We start from the raw sequence: 17,363 nt of genomic DNA, 5'->3' as shown, positions 1-17,363 counted from the left end.
GTTATATACTTGTTTACCCGATCGTTACATTTGCGACATATTTTAACGAGAACGTTACGACGAAACATTGAATTGTAATTGTTTCTTCCTCGTCATTTTTTCCAACTATTATTTCTGTAGACACGATTTACCTATTACCGGTATCGTGTACTTATTTATTTCATTACGAAACATTCTGCGAGACATTCTTGTATCTACCAACGGGCAAGAAATTGTAAAATCCCGCTCGCGAAAAAATTCAACGTTTCGCATCGTTTTTAACGAACGACTAGCATTCTCCTAAACAGCTATTGGGAAAGAATCTCGAAGATAAACTAATTGCTCAACTGCTTGAGAAATTACGTAGAAAACGAGAGAGACGGCACTTTATCCAATTTTCCGGGATTCTTTTTCGACAGGCTGATTCTTTAGAATCGTCTCGAGGCTCACGGTCGTTAGCTACCGGCGCGTTCTGCATCCTGTTAATGACACACGATTCGTTGCAACGTATTCCTCTCGATAGGCAAGATTCCTGGAACACGCGAACAGTATTGAAAAACAGTTCGAATCTGTTTCTGAATCACACTGTTCGACGAACTCGTCTACACGCGCGGCGTGTCTCGCTATTGGTGGGATCCGCTTTAACGATGCGTTCGATGTATAAACTTATACGGCCTTGTTCCCGTGTCGGTGCCGGTTTTTTGCGTTGCAACGATTCTCGATCTCGTTCGATCGATTTCCGTGTCGGAGATATCGACCAACGACACCCGAACAGTCTTGCACTTATTTCAATACCTCGATCTCACGGACAAACACGATTCGTAACGTCCACGAAACTCCAAATTCGTTTTACCGTTAATTACGAACAGATGCACCACTTCTCCTTTATCTTTCCCTAAAATGAAACCGAGAGACCAGATCGTGGACGTAATTCCACGGGACACTTTAACGACTAGAATAGAAAATTGTCACGATTCCTTCCAAACGGAGCAAAATTTATTCCAATTAAATCGCACCGTTACGAACTGAAAACTCTACGTATTTTCACTTCGTGCCGAACCGATTGTCTCGAAACATCGTTTGAATCTCGTTACGTTTTTGTTTCGCAGAGACTCATACTGTGGCGATGACAGACCCACAGTTGTCTAACAATAACAACAACAACAACAACAACAATAACGATGGCGAGCCAAAGTACCTGCACAAAAAGTTCAAGAAGATGGCGACGACGGAGGTTGCGCCGAAACTGGAGCCAAAGAAGGACACCGCGGCCAACAACGGTTCTCCGGACCCACCGAAGAAGAAGGATTCGTCCAAAGACTCCAGAGAGTCGCTCAAAGATCCAATCAAGGTCGAGGCCTCTCCGGAACCGGCGGACGGAGAACCGACCGAGTCTAGGAAAAGCGGCTACGTGTGTCCTTATTGCAGGCTCTCGTGCGCGAAGCCGAGCGTATTGCAGAAACACATCCGAGCCCACACCAACGAAAGGCCGTATCCTTGCGTGCCTTGCGGTTTCGCGTTCAAGACGAAGTCGAATCTCTACAAGCACTGCAGGTCTCGCGCTCACGCCCTAAAGATGGAAGGTGGTGATGCCAGCAAGGTACGTACATCCATCTTGATAGCGTTCACAATGCGGTCTTCGACTCCGAGATACATTTACTTGGATTTATCGGATCGCAGGACGGACCACCTGGTTAGGTCTCTTCTTAGCGAAAATAAGAGACAACTGTACGAAATGTTGGATCGTTCGGAAAGTTTCGTTTTATTTTTTTCTTGGTAAAAATGAAACAGAATTTTGTCAGAGTTTGTAAATATTTTATTAAATTGTACATTCTCCGTTTTGGAAAACGAAATCACTTTCCGAACAACCCAATGGAATCTTCGAAATATTCGAACGAGATCGAGTTGTGTTTTTTTTTTTTTTTTGGTGAGATTGAAACACGATTTTGTCAGAGTTTGTAAATATTTTATTAAATTGTATATTCTTCGTTTTGGAAAACGAAATCTCTTTTCGAACAACCCAATAGAATCTTCGAAATATTCGAACGAGATCGAGTTGTGTGTTCTTTTTTTTTATTTTTGGTGAGAATGAAAGATGATCGTTTTTAGAGCGTGTAAACGTTTGATTGAATTACACGTTCTCCATTTTGGAAAACGAAATCATTTTCCGAACAACCCAATAGAATCTTCGAAATATTCGAACGAGATCGAGTTGTGTGTTCTTTTTTTTTATTTTTGGTGAGAATGAAAGATGATCGTTTTTAGAGCGTGTAAACGTTTGATTGAATTACACGTTCTCCATTTTGGAAAACGAAATCACTTTCCGAACAATCTAATAATATTTCAACGATGAACGATAATTGACGAAAACGTTCGATTATTCACCGATTGGAATTCGACGGCTTCTATCTTTTCAAGATAAGAGAATAGAGATTTTTCTTCTTGAATATTTAGACGTTGTTATTTATTTAAACGACCCACGTTGCACAATTTCTACCGCGTGATAATAATCCGTGCAAAGCAAACTTCTCGCGCTGGAAAGACTTAAAATACGCGCTTAAAATACTTTATAGCATCGCAAGTTCTTGTTTATATTTATCTAAACAGTGCGACTCTGTCCATTTTTTACACGCGATCTACTCAAAGCTTCGATAGAAATGATTAGAAGAGCTCGTTTTGGACGAGTTAGCGGCTTCTGGCAATTAATTTCCTGCGCGAGAGGTTAACTCAATAGCACAGTTCTATTAGAAGAAATAGCTTTAACGCGATCGTTTAAACGACAAAGTGTTAAATTGTTCGAACGAGTCATTTCGTTTTTTTTTTTTGGTGAAAATGAAACACGATTTATTTAGAGTGTAGAAACATTTGATGAAATTACGTATCCTCCATTTTGGAAAACGAAACGACTTTACGAACAAGCCAATAGTATCGTTTACGAAGTGATGACACACGATTGCGACAATTTTCGCAGGTATCGGAAGACTCGGATATAAGCCTGTCCGACAGCGCGAGCAATGGTACCGGCACACCACCGCCTCCGCCGTCATCGACGCCTACGTCGACCATGCCCAGCGTGAAAACGATCAGAACCGGGAAAATCTACAAGCCAAAATTCCACACGGCGCTCCAGTGCGTCAACAACGACACCGAAACGTCTTCCCTTTCGTCCGTTTCTTCCAATAACAGTTCTTCCTCGATGACCGCTGCCGCCACTTCGAAACCCAACCCGGAGCAAGTACAAGAGCACATCGATAAAATCATCACGGACAACCAGGCGATCGTCGACGCGGTGGATCCACGTTTGCACAAGCTGATGCAAAGGCAGCAGAGTCTCGTCGAAACGAAGCAGTGCGAGCAACCGTTGAATCTCTCGTCCGTGGAGGAATTCTCATCGAGGAAACGATGCTACAGCGAGAGCTTCGTTCGAGACGGCAAGGACTACCCGAACAGTACGGAGGGCTCGTTGATCAAGGATCTCTTACGGAAAAATCCAAGCTCGTGTCAAGAAGGTCCGACGGAGAACGAGAATTATCTCTGTCCGTCTTGCAACATACCGTATTCGAGCATCGACAACCTCGACGCTCATCGTAGATACTACTGCAAGGGCAGCGTGAGTCCACGTAGGGATTGCCAAATGGAAATGGAGAAACGAGAATCCGATTTCGAATTAAAGTCTTCCGATTATTACAATACGCTGCAACCTCTGCCTTCGCCCGGACCTCTTTTGGGTAACACGCGATTGGTCGACGCGTACGCGCCCCCCGCGAAGAAGCAACGATCGGAATCGGTGCCCACCACGCTGCGATCACTCGAGGAGCTTAGCAAGTATCCGCGACCGAACTCGTTGCAGATGTTCGGCGGTGAGGTCAGGATATTGGACAACACCGGTGAAACGAAAACGATGAGGATCGAACCGCGACAAATGAACTCCCCGACCAACGAGCACACCGTGAACAGCAAGTCCGTCACATCGGAGACAGCATCGATCGTAATTAGATCGGGTCTCCACTCGGGAGGCACCATGGTACACAAACCGCCCGGTACGCCGGCCAGCACACCGAGTTCCTCCATATCTTTGCCCAACACGCCTCAGATGTTGGCGCCGATCATGCCGAACATATCAACTCCGAACATAGCCCCGAGCATGTCGTGCTACAATTACCTGGAGCCCCACTTAAATCCACTGACCAGTATCACTGCCTACAATCCGTTGACATTGCCCCAGGCGGGCATCACCAGTATCCTTCACGGTGGTAAAGTCATACCTTACGTTCCTGGCATGCCTGGACCGCACACACTGACACCGGCCATAGACATATCTTCGAGTATAGCGACCGGCAACGCCGGATACAAAGTGATACCAGGTTTGCCCGGTCTCCATATGATACCCCAGCCGTTGGATCTCGCCAGCCCGGTGAAGGTACAAACACCGAGCGTACCCGGTATACCGGGACCGATGTCCACCGGACACGTACCGATAATGGGTCAGCCGTTGGATCTCGCCAGTCCGGTGAAGGAATCGAAGCTCGGTTTCAAGACACCCGGAAACGATACCACGAAGCCCGGTTTCACGAGCCCGAAAGTTCCTAGCGTCAAGATCGAGGCAACCGGGGACAAGTATCGGCGCGTACCGTCCACGGGTGAGATCGCCAAGGTGGAGCTCGATCGTCATATCAAGAACACCGTGGCCGTCAAGTACAAGGAGAGTCCGCGGGAGAAACGTGAATTCTCGTACGACAGAAGCCCCAAAGTCGAGAAGGCGTTCGGTTACGCGAACGGCGTCGACGCGGGCGTCGCCCCGACCAACTCCTACAGCAAACTGAAATATTCACCGAAGGAGTCGACCGAGAGCCGAAAGAGGCTGTCCACGTGGAACGTGAGCGAGTTGGAAGCCAGTAAAACGCCAGTCGACTCTTTGGGGCACAACGCGGCGACCAAATACGATTCACCGCCACCGTTGGAGAACGGACGTCTCAAGACGAGTTTCACCGACGGCAGGGGAAAAACCGTCGAGAATTACGGCACGATCAACGGGGCGAAGGTAAAACCCGACTCGGTCGCGTCGATGGTACTCGTGAACCTGGATGCCTCGAAAACAGATGTGCCAAGCAAAGCTTCCGTAGATTTAATCGTTAAGACGGACAAACCGGAGGCAAGGTCCCCGAAAAACGGCGATGCCACTAAAGAGGAGATCAACTCGAGTAAATTCTTAAGGCCCACTTCCCTTCCCCTGAAACCGGACACCTTCACCCCGAAGAAGCATCACGGTATCACCCCCACGGCGAACACCCTCCCGTTGATCAGCCCGGAAACACCCCGACCGAAGAAATCCTACGGGCAGCTATACCTAAACGGACACGCCTATACATATCTAGGCTTGAAGTGCTCCACCAGAGTGTTTTACTGCACTTTGAATCGACCACAGCCCATGTACGTCACCCAGCAACACGGTTTGTCCATGTACTCGAATTGGAAGATATGCAAAGAAGCGCCGCCCGACGTCGACATGGCCCATTACGATTCGAGGCACAGACCGCTTAATTATACCACCGCCTGGAAAAAACAGGAGGACATACTGACCCATTCTTCGCAAAGACCGACCACACCGACGAACACGGACAGCGGCTCGGACGGCGACATGCAAGAGAAAGCGAAGAGAGTGAAGATATTCGACGGCGGTTTCGAGAGCAACGAGGACTACACGTACGTTAGGGGCAGAGGTGAGGAAATCGATGTCCATCTCGGTGAACCGAGTGTTTCGAACCCGAACGACCTTCGCTGTATTTATTCTAAACGCAACTCGCATCCGGTGCGTACCTTCGATTTATCGTAGGTAACGAAAACTGATCGAAAGTTCGTCGAAAAGAATCGTTGTTCGAACCGTTGGCTTACAGGAAATCGCGGAATACATTGTACGGGGGAAGCCGGCGCACGTGACACCAACGATGAAATTAATGCTCGCGGTGTTGGAATTTAACCTCTTCGGGGACATCCATCTTGTCGCGTTCCGCCGTCGCGAAATTTAATTACGAACAGTCGCGAATAATTTATCCGTCGCTAGTTTAACGACGTTACATCGATGTCGCGGCGTCGTTGCAACGACGAAGCTAAAGAAAGAGCGAACGATTATCCTTGGATACGCGCGTGTACCGTCGTCGGTTACGAGAAACGAAACGTTTGATATCACCCGTTGACTTTGAAGACGCGACGCGACGTCGAGAAGAGATCGTTCGTCCGCAACGATGCAGCTTCGATACGACCTCGAAACTAGAAAGTAAATTAGCGCTTGAAAATTATCCTCGTTCGATTCTAAATTTTTCAGTTCGAAATCGGTTACGATCGAGAGTAAACGCGCGCAGTCGCGTTTAAGTCAGCATCGATCAACCTTGACCATTTCGGGGGAAAGATAATTTCGGGACGTAAGAAAAATGATGCCAGCTTCTTCCTCGCGTGATATCGTTTAAATTACGATCCGCGCGTATTTGTTTGCGTCTTATAAATCTAAGAAAGATAATCGCGTGTCTTCTGTTTCTCGTGACTCATCGTCGTATTTACATCGCCACGTTCCAATTTTCAAAGCGCAATATTTACCACCCCACCGTTCACGCACTTTCCAGTACGCGTGTTTTATATATGTAATTCACTCCTTCGAGCAGCGTCGTTTTGCATAGTTGAAAATTTCAATTTGCTTCTCTGTTATGTAAGGTCGAGGTCGATACGTTTGCGAGGAATGCGGCATTCGCTGTAAAAAGCCATCCATGTTAAAGAAACATATCAGAACGCACACAGACGTGAGACCGTACACGTGCAAGCACTGTGCTTTTAGGTAAGTTGCCTCTCCCGCGTCTTAATTATTTCGTGCTACATTCCGGATCGTAAATCTTACTCGATCCGGAGATTAATACACTCTTTCGAATCGTATAAGAACAATCTACTTTTTAAAAACGTTAAAATTCGTATCCAGTAAGGATTGTACAGACAACGGAAGACATTTAGCAAAGGTTGTTGGCATACTGTACGAATGACCTTTTCAAACGCAACCTTTATCCCTAGAAAATTCTAGGTCTCGAATGTTCGGTACCACTTCTAAACAACCGATTATTCAAACGGTTGGAAACAAACCATTCGTTATTTCCGTTTCACGTTTTCGTATCAAATAAAAACGTATTGCGTAGCGAAGAACTACCGAACAAAATTGTTATGCATATATATAAACATATATATATATATATATATTTATCTATTTATTTATTTATATATATATTACCCGTATTATTTCGCTCTGTGCGTATTTTTTACATTTCGATTCGTCTAATTACACATATTGTTTCTCTTCGATTCCCATTATTCGATTTCGCTAGTTTCGAAGATTACCTCAAACGGTCGATCGAAAACGTTGAACCTAAATGGCAAACGGCTTGTTACGATCGAGTCGATTATTTAAACGAAACGTCGAATTTGATCAACGATCTTTCCTGTACACAGTTTCAAAACGAAAGGGAACCTGACGAAGCACATGAAGTCGAAAGCTCATTACAAAAAGTGCCTCGAATTGGGCGTCGTTCCTGTACCGACAACGGTGTGCGACGATAACATCGACAAAGACGCCATCGCCAGACTAGCAGCCGGCGGCAACACCGAAGAATCCTCGGAGGAGGAGGACGAGAGCGACGGAGAAGAGAGCGAGGAGTCCGGAAGCGAGGAGCAGGAAGCGGCCCAGAGTTTACTGAGCCTCTCGCAACGCAACACAAACAGATACCCAGGACTTCTTCCGTCCGGTAGACCGACAACTTACCCCTACACTCTGACTTTCCCGACAACCTCTACATCCGTGACCGTGTCGGTCGCCGTGAGCAACTCACCGTTGAGCAGCCAAGGTGTCACCACCCAGACAACCACGCTCGTTCGAAACGAATTACCGTATCGTTACTATTTCCCGTCGAGCCGTACCGCTCCGGAGGAATCGAGGACAACCGTGATTCAATCGTCGAAAAAGGAAAACTCCGACGTGGAAGTGGAGGACGTCGACCCGGACCCGCGAAACAATTTACCCCAGCCGATGGATCTCACTACGAAACCGGCCGTGCAACCGTTGCCATCGCCTATACCGCAACGTGCCAAGCCGGCGGACATTTTAACCCCAGTCTCGGAACCGGTGTTACTGCAAACGATCGTCCAAACCATGGAAAGACTACCGATACAGGGTAGAGAATGGAAACCGGACGCCGAGGGTCACATGTTACAGGCGTATCTCACGGAGAGACACGTCATGGACAGTAAAATGAAGCAACAGTATCGTGTCGGTAGCACGAAGATGGAGAAGCATCCGAAGGAGAGAGACTTCTACCTGAGACAGCTCTCCCCGAAATCGCGAAACACCGAGTCGAACAATAATCCAACGGTGACGTACACCGATCCCAGCAAGATGCAACTGACCGTGATGGACTCTCGGATCAAGCACGTATCGAAGCACACCACCGACGAAATTAAGATGGAAATCCGAGAGAAGATCTATCAGAACAACGTCGCGGTGGATCGACGGTCCTTCGACGTCGAAACGATTCATAGGGACAAGGAGCAAGGAAACCGAACGATTCCCGATCGAGATAACTTCGAGCACGGTTTGATCAATCCCGTCGGTTCGAAGACGAGCGTGGAATACGGTATACCGAAGAGCAACAATTGCACAGAGAGGTCCAGTTATTCCGTGGAGTCGCCCAGTAGGAGTACACCGCAAAACGTGGACTGTCACTCGCCGAAATCCTTCAACGCCGATGCCAACAATCGGCTCTTGTCTATACCGCACCTGAATAACGACATCGATAGGAACTCGGTGTTCAATTCGATGAAAGCGATGAACGAATTGGAGAGAGCTCGGGAGTGTCACACGGTGAACCAAGAGATGAGAGCAACCGGTCACGAAATCAGGGCTACGACCACGGACCATCACCGTATGCAGAGTCAGAGTCCGCGAAATTTGGACATGAGGCCACCCAGTAGGGAAATGCGTACACCGAGCCAGGACTACAGGAGTCAGATACAAGAATTACGGCCACCAGGACAGGACTACAAGATGTGCAGGCAAGAATTGAGGCCACCGAATCGCGAGTTCAAACCGATGGGTCACGATATACGTACGGGTCAAGAGATGGCGTCCATGGCCACCATGGAGATGAGACCGAGCAACGTGGACAACCGTCCACCGAGCAGAGACATGATTCTGTTGGCGGAGTACAGACACGGGATGCAGCCCCAAGAGCCCAGGGTGAATTTCGAAATGATGCCGTTGACCATGCACGAGGCCACCAAGATGCAAGAAGTCTCGAGACCGCAAACCGTGGACATGAGAAACGTCGATCGCGTTGAAATGAAACACACGGAAATGACGAAACAGAGCATAGCGGAGAGCATCAAGCACACGGTTGCACGAAAAATGGTTGTCGGTGGACCGGGTTTCAGATCGCCATCGCCTACCGCGGGGAATACCAAGCCGCAAGCAGAGTTCTTGCAGCCATCTAGTGGACCTGCACCGAATTACGTCAGGTGTGTGACTCTTTGTACAGACACATCGACGATGCGTAATTTAAAGTGTTCGACTACACTGATCACCGTCCAGTAACTGTACGGTATACGGATGGTTGTTCAACGCATTTTATACATCTTCGAATCCAAGAGAGATATATCCATTCCAATCTTTCGTTTCTCGATGTTGACTCAACCTCTACGTCTAATTTGGTATCATTATCGCGAGTTAAGAAACGACGAAACAAATCCATATCAAATTGGATCACGCGTTAAGGAATTTCCTTTTGCTCACGGTTAAAATGTATTGTACTCGAAATCGAAATCTACGTTAACGGTACGGTTGTTTGATTAATTGCGTAAGGTGGGAAGAAAATGAAAAGAATTTATTTGCGATCGCGATACGAACACCTTGACTTGAATTTCGCTCTGCGAAAGTTTCATTCGCTCGTTGTTGATCAATTTCACGCTTATTCGTTAATTGTACAACACAGGTGTACGCCTACCTTTCCTTTCGAATTTGGTTTTTTCGTTCTTTCTTTCGTTCGAATGTCGAGATAACTTTCCTTGAAAGAACTGAATCTACCGAATGTAGTTACAGTGTGACCGAAGATGGAAGAAGCGTCTGTGGGATTTGTAACAAGGTGTTCAGCAAACCTAGTCAGTTACGGTTGCATATCAACATTCATTACTTCGAGAGACCATTTAGATGCGAAAGTTGCGCAGTTTCTTTTCGAACCAAGGGCCATTTGACAAAACACGAAAGATCTGTTTCTCATCACAATAAGGTAATCGTTTGAGCAAATTTTATTTTAATTTAGAAAAAAAAGTTCAGTAGCGCGTTAAGGGGGAAGCGAAACACCGATTAGTAACGCCTGATCATCGTCCAATTTATACCAGGTTGTTCGAAAAGTGATTTCGTTTTCCAAAATGGAGAATATACAATTTAGTAAAATGTTTACGCACTCTAAAAAAATCGTGTTTCATTTTCACCAAAAAAAAAAAAGAAACGAAATGACTTTCCGAACAACCCAATACAATATTCATTTTCCTACTCTACAGAATGTTTCTGAAACAGGTGTACCAAGTTTAGGAACAGATTTTACTCGTCGTAAGTGTGAAGAAAAATCGTACAAACTAAAACCGATACCATTCGAATATTCTATAGGTACTCGAGTACCGTGAATAAATTTCGAACGCGTTCGAATCGAAACACATATATTTACCGCAAAAAGAAACCGTCTACGGTTGAAAGATACAAACAAATTTGCTTCTCTGCATCAAAATAGAAATGTTGTACGGAATGTCGTTGATAACGTATCTTAAATGGAAATAAAATTTAAAAGAAACACGGTGAATGTAAAAAACTTGATTTATAATTTACATCGCGTTGTTTAAATGTTACGAATATCCAGATACTCGGTCGGTCTACGAAGTATTCGAAGATCGTTTGGATCATGTTCGTTAAATATTTCAATCGTACAAGTGTTGGAATATTCGAATACAGAAGGGTTCCGGAAACGCTTCCTTTTCGAGTTACGACCACCTCTCAGAAACATCCTGTTCGTGTACATCTTTTATAGACTACCAGCACGTGTTTGCTTGCAACGTTTTAATTTACCATTTCTTTTGGCATCACCTCGGTAATATTCATCGCGTCGCCTTCATTTCGCGACGCTACATCGTTCCGCGCGATTAAACGTTAAATTAAACGTTGTATTACAGGTCAGTATGACTTCAACGTTCGGAGCTGCAACTACCAGTAATCCTAGACCATTCAAATGCACCGACTGTAAAATAGCGTTCAGAATACACGGTCACTTGGCGAAACATCTTCGTAGCAAGATGCATATTATGAAATTAGAATGTTTAGGTAAATTACCATTCGGAACGTATGCTGAAATGGAAAGGTCCGGCGTCAATTTGAACGACATTGATACTACCGACTGTGATAATAGTCTTACTAGTCTTCAGGTACGTAACGCGTTTGATTATTTTGTAACAAATCAGAATAGATTTTACTTCGTCTTGCACGGGGTTACTCTCGTTTGAAATGTTGTTTTCTAAGCGATTTAATATGAAAGAAAATAGAGTACATTCGAAGTTTGACACACATATACGTTGATATTTCAAATCAGAGCATAAAAATTGTTACGCAATTGTACGTTTTGTGTTTAGAAAATTACTAATTAATTCCTGTGATGTGTAAGAAAAACTAGCGTCCCTACCGTAATCATGGGTAAAGAATTTAAATTGATCTTCAAAATGGTGATCCTTCGAAGGAAAAATATTGATGTTCTCTCCACATTTTTCAAGTTTTAAATGCCGGACGAAAACATTATTGCAGATATTGACTCAATTATGGTACGGACGATAAGCAAGTGTCTACTTTATATGTATGTCAAATTCGAAGTCGAATTTCGAAGCTTCTTCCAATGCTTTCGTTACGAGATCGATACATTCGTCACGACCGAAGCATCGATCACTTAATATGCACGTTACGAACTTTTGGACACGCTACGTCATGTGCTGTAGTTAACATTATAATAGACGGTGACCGTAATCGCTCTTCGGTCGTTGCAAATGTTTTATGGACGATAATTCAAATAAGACAAACATTTAACGCGAGTTGTAAATTATAAAAAAAAAAAAAACGGAACGTTGAGCTAAGTGCAAGTTATGTTTCGTAAAGATTTTTTTTTGCAAAGCTACGCGTTAATTTTTGGCGAATATAAACGTTTCTCTGTGCTATAATTACACTACGATATCGCCTAGAAGAATAATTTCCATATGAAACTGACCTTCTGCGCAATCGATCCCTTTTGATAGATGCTGGCTCAAAGACTTTGTGAGAAAGATCCTAGCAAAATAGGGCAGTGGGATTCCGAGGCGATTCCAAGCCAAATAATCAGTGGAGGTGAAACTTCCTCGGACGAGGGTGAGCCTATACTACAACATGCGATGCATCCGTGCCCTGTGAAAGTAACAACAGACGCGGATATGTCTCGATCATATCATGTGCCAATCACCAACGAAGATCCAAAGTCTGATGTTCTCCTTGGGAATCCTCAATTTAAACAGCAGGGGCGCGAGTACAGCGCGAAAGAGAGGCCAAATCAGCCTACATTTTCCGTAGAGGATGTAAGGCCGGATGAAAGCATGCAATCATACAAGTGCCAAATTTGCACGGTGTCTATGCGTACTATGAACGAATTACAAGTACATTGTTTTGTTGAACATAATATCGAATCGGAGTCTAGTACAAATATACATGGGGATAGGGGTGTGGACAAGTGTAGAGAGAAAGAGAATACTCAGAAAAAAGTTACGGACGAGTCTGCAGTCAAGGAAGATCACAATAGACAAAAAGTTGAAGACACATAGTGCCAAAATAATACAGTGAACCAGGAAATCAGCGGTGAAGTTGTTTGAATGAATTCGTTGCCGTGCCGATAAAGTAGTTATAGTAAATATATACCATCACATTTCGAAGGAAAGCTCTCAATCAAGGATATTTTTCATCGGTTATAGACAGTGTTTGTTATTGCAATTATCAATTGCAAAAATCTTCCAAGTATTAGAAAGGTAATTATAATAAACTCTGTTAAAGGAAGTTCTGTGTTACGATGATATACAGTAAATATCATTAACGAAAAGAGTTTACCGCTCTTGCTATCAAATTTTGATTTATTTAATATTTAGTTTACGAGTCAACGTAGAGATAGATGTGTACGTGTACTGATTTCGGACATATTTAAAATCAACGAGTTCATGTATTAGAAGTATAAGTATCGCTGAAAGAACATCTGATACGGAAAAATTTCTTCCTAGATAAAACTAGAAAATTAAATCATCGAAACAATGATAATTGATATTTGAACATATTTTTTTTAATGGTAGCGTTGCAACTTTATTATAGGAAGGAAATCGAAATTCTATTTTTTAAATAATATTTTAAACTATTTTTTCAATCTCACTTGATAATATTTAATAAAAGGGCAGTTAGTCTTCAATTATTTGTGAAATCATGGAAATTTATATCACTGAACTCAATCTCCTTTATTAAATAATCTATTCCTTTGGTTCTGTCTTTAGTATTGTTTGGTACTCAAAATAAACAAGGAAACGGGACGAGTAATATTAGTCTTTCCAATAGACATAAGCTTTTCTATAAATTTTATTCGAAACATCATTATTACAGAAATGGTTCTTTTTTTCTTGTTCTTTCTGTAGAAAAACACAACGGTCGAATCGCGAAAAAATATGATTTTTAAATTCAGCATAATACGGGATTAAGCGTTTATCCTTCCTCATCTTAGATTCAAAGACAATAATTTGTGATTGACTCTTCGTACACTTTGCGAAGGAATTAAAGGTCGAATACTGAGCTAGGAGATCCATATCCTTAATGTGTGCTACAAGAGACCAGACAATTCTTCTGTCATAACAAATCTCATTCTCTATCTCTTGCAGTTTCGTTTCAACCATTGACTTCAAATGATTTAAGTTATACAGAAATTTAACCAAAACAAGAGAAGGCTGGAAATATTTGAAATTGAGCTTTTTTGTGCCCTTTATCCTAGGGTTTTGTTAATTCTCCAAAATAAATCCCTAGATAGAAAATATTGGACGAGGTTCGAAAAATTGACGTCTTATTATTGTAACAACCAGGAGTCTAAATATAAGAATTTAAATTGAACTGAAATCCAAGCTCTAGTATACTAAGAGTCTCATTTTTGTCATCTTATCTAAAACTTTCTCTAGAACAAGACAATTTTTTTACAGGACAACCATCCATTAAGGGTGTTCTTAAAGTAAGACGTTTATAAGTACTTTGGTATTCACCTAAGTGCCTATCAAGTTTGAGAACCTCTATATAACTCAAAATAGTCCCATTGATCAACTAGATAAACATATCCCTCTTTAACCATCTCCATGTGGATGTAAACTTTGTGATCTTCATCCAAGTACAGTAGAATGAATCTCCTTTGTTTAGATCTGTAACTTCTCCAATCTTCAAACCTTATCCCTAAAGCAAATATTTCAGCAGGTGAGATTCTTTGAGGTAAATTTGTTGTCAAACATTTTGTTTCCAGTTCCTCGTGCCAATATATGAAACCAGAAGTGATAGGATCTATAAGAAAACTAGATATCTTGGTTTTCTCCAAATTAAGCACTGTAATTTGAAACTCAACCTTCAATAATAGATCAAACTTTTCTCAATTAGATTCATAAATATACCTTTTAGTAGTGATGAGGTGATCTGCACCAGAGTATCAGTTGAGAACATTTCCATATTAAGAATTCAAAAAGAACTATTGAAGCTCACTTTATCTATTCTACTCAGTTGAGTAAACCATCAATTAAACTCTAGATTAAATGTTGTTTTGATTTTGAGTAATGTTTGTTTGGAATCTGTTAGAAGCAATGTAATAATGAGACTTATATCCAGGAGTCTTTGTTCCTTGAACTGTTTCAGAATAGCATGCCTTATTCCCAGTGCAGGTGACCTGAATTCACCTGAAATATAATTTAAGTACACTCTAGGAACAGTTGGAATTCATGAGCTGTCAAATATTAAAGGGAGAATTGCTGATCTTGTTATCCTAAAAATAGATTCACCCTACACTTCTTTATTAAAACAATAACTTGAAAGCCTGATCTTTCATTTATCTCGGATGCGGAAATTCAGCATAATATGTGCTACAATATTACAATAATAAAAATGTATATATCAGTTCATAACAGTAAAACATACAGAATATAGAAGAAATAATATATAAAAATAAAATAAATATTGCAATATGCAATGCATTTCTCTATTTAAGATCAATTAAATATTTAAAAATTTGTTCAATCTTATTTTTTAGTTTTATTATTAATCATATGAGCTGATAAAAAATCACAGAATGAGAATTTCCGTTTTAGTGCGCGCTCTTTACGTTATAACTTTTGAGACAGTAGACTTCATTGTTACTCGTATTTTACGTATATTTTATATCAGAATTGCATATCTGCAGCATTGGTGTAGCACTATAGATATTTATTTTGATTATAACTAAAAATTAATTCAAATAATTTTATCAAAAAACTTTATATCAATTCTAGATGTTTAATGGTTTTTTAGTATCACAACTTGCGATCAGTTGATTGAAAAATTGATTTTTTATTCATTTGTAAATGATTATAAATATTTTATTTCATAAAATATTTCATATTTACATTGTTATTATTTTCCCATCTTGCAAAATTTGTATTTATCAATTGAATAATTAGTTTGTTCTATCTTACATTAAATTTGAATTGTATTTCTTATAAAAGAACAGTTAAAATTTATTTGGTCAGTTTTATATTTTGTTCAGAGAATTTAAATAATTTAAACATTTTTAGTGATTCTTGCAATTTATCATTTTATATAATTCCATTTACAGACAATTTTTAAGAAAGAAAAATAGCACAATATTTATTTTGCTTCACACGAATAAGAAATTTGAGAATTGCACAAACATTGTATTGTATTTTTGGTCCATACTTGGCAGATTTCATACGTATATACATTTGGAAATAGCCTCTATCACAAAATGGTACTAACATTTCATTGAGTGTAACATATGTTCCGGGTATACAGTATCTTCTGCAATTATTTATAAAACAGTCTCAGTATTCCCTGATGGTTGCAAACTTATGATCTATCTTTCCCATGTCTCTTGTGGCAGCACAATCAAAATACAAAGACGTCATAACACATAAAAATCACTAAACATTCATAGTGGCACAAAAAACATCCTATCCAGTGCCATCATTAACAAGACCTATAACATTCTATGATTGGATTTTATTATTCTCAACAAATAAAACAGATCTATGTAAGCTTCCAACTCAATCATATCTAATGGTCTGCCAAATGTTGGCTGAGGTGTCTTATAGTTTTCTCTTATCTGATTCATTTTAATATTGGTAGTTCACATCCTTTTTTGATATGTATTTCAAAATATTAGAAACATTTTTTGCTTCATTCTTAATACCTAAAAGACATGTAACTAAATTTTGTGCACAGGTAGGAGTGATTTTGGAAACTTCTTTCAATCATTTATAACAGTGCTTCTTCTTGAAAAAGAACCCATTATTGGAAGGAAAATCATCATTTCTATCATTAAAGTTTAATGAAGTTTCTAAATCCATGTCACAACCATTGTAACATCATGGATTTCTCATTGTAACATCATAAATTTCTCCTCAACAGATCCAAAATATATTGAATCTTCCACCATTTTTCTTAATTTATGATCTACTAACAATTTTAATGGAGCCATTCTGTAACAATAAGAAAACCTAACCTCAAATTTTCAAGTTTTCATTATTATTTTACTAATATATAAGTATTTTAAAATATAACTGCCTGAAAACACAGATTGAACAAGGTGAAATAAAACTTACTTCAACACTCTGGTGTGGTATTTCAAAAGAAAATTTTTTTTCTTCATACTTGACTAATAAAAACAAATAGTACTAGTTGCAATGTGTCAAACAAAGCAACGTGACTTAATTAGAGATTACTAAAACTGAAACAGTTAACAAATAAGAAAACTACCAGTAAATCTCCAATGCTTGGGGTTCTACCTCACTGGAGAACCACACTGGAGTAGTTAAGGGTTAAAACAACCACTTAATACTGAATGAAATTTCTAATATTTACTTTCTCTTTGTACATCTTTTAGACAAACTTTCAAATCTGCTATAATCCTCTAAGTTTCATCTTTATTATATAAATAATTAATAAATAGTTTCAACAATAATTATACTAATAAGTTCAAACAAATAAAATATAGCTACATATTGCATTACTTACTAGTAGCTACATT

At 40.9% G+C, this 17,363-nt stretch overlaps 2 protein-coding genes and 1 long non-coding RNA gene across 5 annotated transcripts in view; 1 reads left to right on the top strand and 2 right to left on the bottom strand.

Moving 5' to 3' along the window:
• Shn (zinc finger protein schnurri) overlaps positions 1-17,363 on the top strand; it is a 47,134-nt gene that overhangs the window by 25,096 nt on the left and 4,675 nt on the right. Inside the window, exons 2-8 of one of the 3 annotated variants that reach the window (XR_012992294.1) lie at positions 1,089-1,579; positions 2,951-5,699; positions 6,685-6,805; positions 7,465-9,522; positions 10,097-10,289; positions 11,227-11,475; positions 12,331-13,086. Coding sequence is in view for 2 of the 3 variants with exons in the window: in XM_076312986.1 (XP_076169101.1) it covers positions 1,089-1,579; positions 2,951-5,699; positions 6,685-6,805; positions 7,465-9,522; positions 10,097-10,289; positions 11,227-11,475; positions 12,331-12,885 (6,416 nt within the window). In the remaining variant the exon portion in view is untranslated. Of the gene's footprint in view, positions 1-1,088; positions 1,580-2,950; positions 5,700-6,684; positions 6,806-7,464; positions 9,523-10,096; positions 10,290-11,226; positions 11,476-12,330; positions 13,115-17,363 lie in introns of those variants that run through there. The other 2 variants (XM_076312987.1, XM_076312986.1) reach the window with 2 other exon arrangements.
• LOC143147420 (uncharacterized) lies at positions 13,672-14,797 on the bottom strand. Its single transcript, XM_076312667.1, has 3 exons — positions 14,743-14,797; positions 14,347-14,677; positions 13,672-14,261 (listed from the first exon to the last, which is right to left on the bottom strand). The coding sequence occupies exons 1-2, from the start codon at positions 14,795-14,797 to the stop codon at positions 14,358-14,360; spliced, it is 375 nt and encodes a 124-aa protein (XP_076168782.1). The 3' UTR covers positions 13,672-14,261; positions 14,347-14,357.
• Positions 14,762-16,799, bottom strand: LOC143147604 (uncharacterized). Its single transcript, XR_012992296.1, has 2 exons — positions 16,094-16,799; positions 14,762-15,021 (listed from the first exon to the last, which is right to left on the bottom strand). It is a non-coding gene; the product is annotated as an uncharacterized LOC143147604 (long non-coding RNA).

Source organism: Ptiloglossa arizonensis, chromosome 5, assembly GCF_051014685.1.
Source record: "Ptiloglossa arizonensis isolate GNS036 chromosome 5, iyPtiAriz1_principal, whole genome shotgun sequence".
In the NCBI taxonomy this organism is placed as follows: Eukaryota; Metazoa; Arthropoda; class Insecta; order Hymenoptera; family Colletidae; genus Ptiloglossa; species Ptiloglossa arizonensis.
Note: the sequence above shows the minus strand (reverse complement) of the source record. Positions and strands in the feature narration are given on the sequence as shown.

Excerpts from the sequence above, each read along its gene's own strand:
- LOC143147420 (XM_076312667.1), bottom strand. The coding sequence starts at position 14,797 with ATGGAAATGTTCTCAACTGATACTCTGGTGCAGATCACCTCATCACTA. Across the intron at positions 14,678-14,742 it reads CACCTCATCACTACTAAAAG|TGCTTAATTTGGAGAAAACC; the intron begins GTATATTTATGA and ends TTCAAATTACAG.